At 39.1% G+C, this 5,750-nt stretch overlaps 1 protein-coding gene across 1 annotated transcript; it reads left to right on the top strand.

Annotated features, from left to right (window-relative positions):
• Positions 1-212: 212 nt before the first annotated feature.
• LIAS (lipoic acid synthetase) lies at positions 213-4,289 on the top strand. Its single transcript, XM_009575334.1, has 4 exons — positions 213-376; positions 2,073-2,143; positions 2,918-3,029; positions 4,010-4,289. Exons 1-4 carry the CDS (start codon positions 223-225, stop codon positions 4,060-4,062), a joined length of 390 nt encoding a protein of 129 aa, XP_009573629.1. The 5' UTR covers positions 213-222; the 3' UTR covers positions 4,063-4,289.
• Positions 4,290-5,750: the final 1,461 nt, after the last annotated feature.

The following is a 5,750-nucleotide window of genomic DNA, read 5'->3' as shown; positions in this document are numbered from 1 at the left end:
GGCCGCGGGTCCGAGGAGCCCGGCTTTGGTACTCAAATCAGCACGAAACTGGGGCGCGTCCCATCGCTTGTGACGCTTCGGGGCGTTTCCCGGTGTCAAACTGAACGGGTAGAACCTCTAAGTTGTCATTTTCACTTTGTGGAAACTCACAGAACGCACCTTTCTTGGCATCTCTAACTTCTGTGCACCCTTTCATGTGTTTTTTCCCCTTGTGCTGAAAATATGAAAAGGAAGGTCCGTGACCCCCGAGCCAACTTTGAGCAATCCATACGTGTGCTGAAGCACGCTAAAGAGGTCCAGCCCGGTGTCATTTCTAAAACCTCCATTATGTTGGGGCTAGGCGAGACGGATGAACAAGTATATTCAACAATGAAATGTAAGTTGGTATGGAAACATAAGCCAAAATTCACAGGTATGAATTTGAATTGTGTTGGAAAACGGTTGTAAGCTGCTTTGCCTCTACATGCAAATCAGTTTGCTGGTGCAGGAAATGATTGCTAAGCTTTATGGAAAAAAAAAAGTTTGGTTAAAAAAGATGGAACTTCGGAAATATTTTGCCTTCATTGGGTTTAAGATTCCATTTGACAGGCAGATCCGGCTCCTGTTGATTTCAATGGGAGTTACAACTATCTTTGTGTGACTATATTAATATTCTTATCTTTGCAATACTTAAATAATACTTGCAATATAGTTGCCTTATTGCACATTCCTTTTTAGAAATAGCAGACCTTATTGTTTACAGTGATTTATTTCAGCTTACTTAAACATAAAAAAAGTTGTTACTGTCTTTGGAGTTGTAGCATGTTCTTATGTTTTCATATAAATGTATTTTTAAGAGGAGAAAATTTCACTTACCAATGCGCTTGTAGGAAGAAATTCATAAATCCTATGGCATTTCTCCCATATCCGGAAAGAACGTCTACCTGGTACTTTATTTTGTGTACAACAACCCGTATTTAGAATGCAGTGATATAGTCTAGTTTTTCTGCAGCTATCCCACAATCTGGACCATAAAATTACAGTTCCTGATTTTCCCATTCTTCCTGCCTGGCATTTCCTAGCCACAAGACTGTGAAAGTTCAGATTTGGTGCTATTTGCTTTCAGGCCACTTTCATGGACATATTCGGAGACAAACTCTTACCCACCACATTCATTCAGTTACTCTAATTTTGTTCTCCTTCCCTTATGTGGGTAGGAGTTAAAGAACGTGTAAATGTGCTGGTATCAAACCAGTTTCTTTATAGAACCATATCAATCTGAACAGAGAGTCCAGGGTAACAGTAAGTATAATGTTGTAATCAAAACACAGTCTTTTCTTTCTATTTGACTTGGGGGCAACCAGCCCAAGTAGCCAGAAAATACATGGAGATATTAAGCTGATTCCTCAGCCATCCTTTTGTTTGGAATACCCCGCTAGTTGCAGTGAACATAATTCTTCAGGCGAGCTGACTGTCAGATGTCTGGATTTCCCTCTGTAAGTAGACTGCCTGAACTCATTTGCTGTATATTGGTTCTAGTATAGACTCAAATTTTAGCAGACAAAGTTTATGAGATTCTGCAGGCATCAAAACTAACATATATCCTTCAAGTGTGTAAAACTGGCAAAAGATGTTGGCAATTTCCCCTGGATTTATAGCTCTTTAGAACTGTCCGCATCTTTTCAGCATGAAGACACTTGAAACAGTGGAGAGGTGCCAAGTGTATGTGCATACATCCATTTTTTTGTCAAATGAAGGCTCTGACCTAAAGACACAATGAAAAGCTGTAAGATAAAAAAGACAAGAGCATGTCATCTCTGCAGTGAGACACGTGACTGCAGTGAGTGCAGCGCAATGGTATTCTCTCTAGCTTTAATTGAGATAGCTCAGGTCTTGCAGCAGCATGGAGCTCAGAATGAGGTACGTGGCTACTGCTCATGGAGGTTGCGAGTTCCCTTTGCTGGAGAGCAGAATGTAACCCCCGCAGGGTGCTGCGGAGTGACCTCTGTTCAGACTTGGACGGAGGGTGTTTTCTAATTGCTGACAATCCCATGTGATCCTTCTGCCACTAACAGGGAATTTTGTTTTTACAGTATTGCGGGAAGCAGATGTAGATTGTTTGACCCTAGGACAGTACATGCAACCAACAAAACGTCACCTAAAGGTAAAAATACCTTTAATTTACAGGCAGCGTTATGGTCTGTACCTTGCACAGTCAAGTTGCCTCTTTCTAAATGGAGGCATGGTATGCATCCTTACCTTAACTGTGGATATTGGGAAAAACTTGTTTTCTTCCTTGTTTAACCTGACCTTCATCTGTTACCGACTCTTCACTAAAAATTACCTCAGCTATCTAATCCCTTCCATCTTCTGCAGCCTTCCCATTGCTACTTGCTGCTATTAGCTGGGGAGACAGCTGGAGCTGAGGCATGATTCTGGAAAACAAGAGTTTCAGTGTATGTCTCAAACATAATGGCTCAAGCCAGCTCCCCCTCACCATCTCGTAGGCTCTCCCTTCATGGTGCCACTTCAGCTGGGGGAATTACTATTTTCTGGTTCTGTAATCTGTCCAGAGCTTGAGTCACACAGCGACTGTGTGTCACTGAAATAACTGTTAGGGAAGAGATTTGTAGGACTATTGTACTTTTTTTCCTAACTTGGACAAAAAAAGGTTTGCTCGAAAGGACCATTCAAAAACAGTGAAGAAAATGATAAAGCAACAACTAGAAATTCCAAACTTTTCAGCTCAATACAAAAAGCAAATAAAATGCATTCTTTGGTAGAAAGCAGAGAGAAAATTCAGTTTGTGACTTGACTGCTGAAAGTTTTGGAGTGTAAAGTTTTGAACTTGCAATGTGACTGTTTCATGTCACTACATGCTAGCTATAGCCATTTTCTTTGCATTAATACCAGGTCAAAATTAATTCTTTTCACTCAGGTTGAGGAGTACGTAACTCCCGAAAAATTTAAGTACTGGGAAAAAGTAGGAAATGATCTTGGATTCCATTACACTGCTAGCGGGCCTTTAGTGCGCTCCTCCTATAAAGCAGGTAAATTACTGAAAAGCATTGAATTCTTTAGCACGTAACATTTTATTATATAAAGTTAAAATGGTGAAGTAATATGCAACAAAGCTCACTTTAGCTCAAGGACACCTCATATAGTCATCTTTTTTTTTTTTTATATTATTTACACGTATTATCTTCTATAGGTCATCTAAATGCATCAGTATGACAGTAATTGGTATTTGTACAATTGCTGTGCTGCTTAAGCTAATTTTTTGCCAAACCTAGTTTGTACTATATTTAATGCGTGAGGCAGGATAAAGGGTACCCAATTTGCAAGCTTTCCTTTACATTCTGCTTCTTGGACACTTCAGGGTTTAATGGGACCCTTTGTTCTGTGTGATGTAATTTTGTTGCTTTAGGCAGCATTTATTTACAGTGCCCTAGAAATAATTAGACACATTTATGGCAGTGGTTTTTCTGACAAAGCACTGGGTATTAAGTAGCAGCTGATTTTAACAGAACTGATGTGTAGGTCCAACATCCTGCTTTTTCCTAAGGAGGGAGCAGAGAAGACTCATCTGGGGCACCTTGCATCTCAGACTGTTTTAATGCCAGCTTAAACAAGACTTATAGCAGGTTTCACTACAAGTTGCTGATACTTTATGAAATAGGAATTAATTTTTAACTAAATCACTTCACCTTTGCCTGTTGGAAAGCACAAAGAAGGAGAGCTATTTCATAAAATAGGACATGAGGAAAATCAGGATTTTGGGGGTGGAAGGGTTGTTTGTTGGGTTATGGATTTTGTTGGGGTTTTGTTGTGTTGTTTTGTTGTTTTTTTTTTTTAATGTGCCTGCTGTATGTATTGAAAGTGCTGTTGTATAGAATTGAATTATTATAGAATACTGGTAAGAACAATTGTAGGATAGAATACTCGCATTAAATGAGAATGTGTCTTGTTCTGCTTTATTTCACTGAAATATCTACAAATCATTTTGGTGCTTTTTTTGCCTTTTAACTAGGTGAATTCTTCTTGAAGAACTTGGTAGCAAAAAGAAAGACAAAAGCCATCTGAAAATGAGAGTGAACCTATTTAAAGCAGCCAGTTTTAAGGATCCTTTTTTTCAGTGCATAATTATACTCAGTTCCAGAAATGCAGAAGACCAGATGGTGGATGTATGAATAAACTTACTATCTGTCCAGAACACTTTTCTCTCACCAAAATGCTTCACAGCATTTTACCTAATTCCTTCTGGCAAGGCTACAACTACATAGTACTTTTAGTGTTCAGCAGAAAGTCAGAAGATAGAACAGATCTTGAAAGAGCTATGGAACTGAGGTGGAAGGAATGTAAGCTGAAAAAAAAAAAAGGACCGATTTAAGTAAACAGGTTTGATACTACCATCAATATTGCTGCAGTTAGGTACTTGTAGAGATGCTAGTAACAGGTAATTCGAAAGGTACTGATATTTTGGTGTATCTTACCATTATGTAACACAAGTTTGCAGGGATTCTGGGAACTAGAGGAGTTCTAAAGAATGTGTACATGATGAAGGACCATATTAGGGCTATCCTGAACCACACCAGGGAAAGTATCAGTAATACTCCTTCAAGAGATGGTATCTCTTACTGCATCTTAAGCAAATGAGCTGTACCATTCCAGTAGCTAATGCTTTTCAGGTGCTTGCATGTCTCAAAGTGTGAGCCTTGATAAACACCAGGTTATCAAGTTGAAGAAACAAGAGCCCTTTCTGGCAAGAGAATTAACCTTGTGTAGATGCCATATAATTTAAAGCATATGGAAAATAAGAGTTGCCGTAACAGCATAAATAGAGCCACCCCTAGTTTGGGTATATGACTGTAACAAACCCCACTGAGTTGTACAGGTGCTTCTTCGGTATTGGGTATGCAGAACTGCTGCTATTCTGTACTGTGCTCCCCCTCCACAGGTTTTGTCTTATCATTAAAGGAAAGTTAAAAACCCAGTCCAAGGGTGTGGTGGTTGTGTTGTTTGATCTGGTTACCTGCCCCCTTGAGACCTGGTCTGGCTGCTAAATCTGAATGCAGAAAAGTGAATGCATCCTGGATGAAATGTGAATCCATTACATAGTGTACTAAGCTCAAGCAGAAATAAAAGCATGGCTTATGGTATGCTGGCAGCTGTAAATTCTTCTCTTTTCTGCCAGGGTAGTTCAAAGTGCATTTCTCCCTAGTAATCCTCAGTTGTCTGCTGAACATTAGATACAATTTTTGAACTGGCTTAAGCTGTATCTTCATGAAGTTATTTGGGAAACATGCCAGGAATTTGTTATCTGGTCCCAAACTCTCATCATGTAGGTAATCCTATAGCTTGCTATAGTACTTGTCTAAATCACTGTAGTCTATAGAAAGAAGAGTGTACCTTCCACGCACCCCATACTCAGCAAGATGTTAGAAGTAAGGCAGCTAATTAGCAAGTTAATACACAGGAGAAACTTGGTATTGTCATGAGCAACAAAAATCAGATGATACGACTGAGGCCAGTGATGCACAATTGACACTTCACAAAATGAAGTGTAAAGTATAGCAATATTAAAGCATTATGAAGACAAAGAGCCTTAAGCTAGAAGGAATGTACTAATTAAACAGTATATTGGAAGTATAAATTAGAGGAAGAGAAACTTGAGCCATTAAGAACAGAGTGGAAGAACAGAGAAACAGAAGTCTTAATAGCTGTACTTTGTAAAGGCAGAGATAAAGGCAAGGCTTCTTTTTTATTTTAAA

The sequence above is a fragment of the Fulmarus glacialis genome, unplaced genomic scaffold, assembly GCF_000690835.1.
Source record: "Fulmarus glacialis isolate BGI_N327 unplaced genomic scaffold, ASM69083v1 scaffold25523, whole genome shotgun sequence".
NCBI classification, from domain to species: domain Eukaryota; kingdom Metazoa; phylum Chordata; class Aves; order Procellariiformes; family Procellariidae; genus Fulmarus; species Fulmarus glacialis.
Note: the sequence above shows the minus strand (reverse complement) of the source record. Positions and strands in the feature narration are given on the sequence as shown.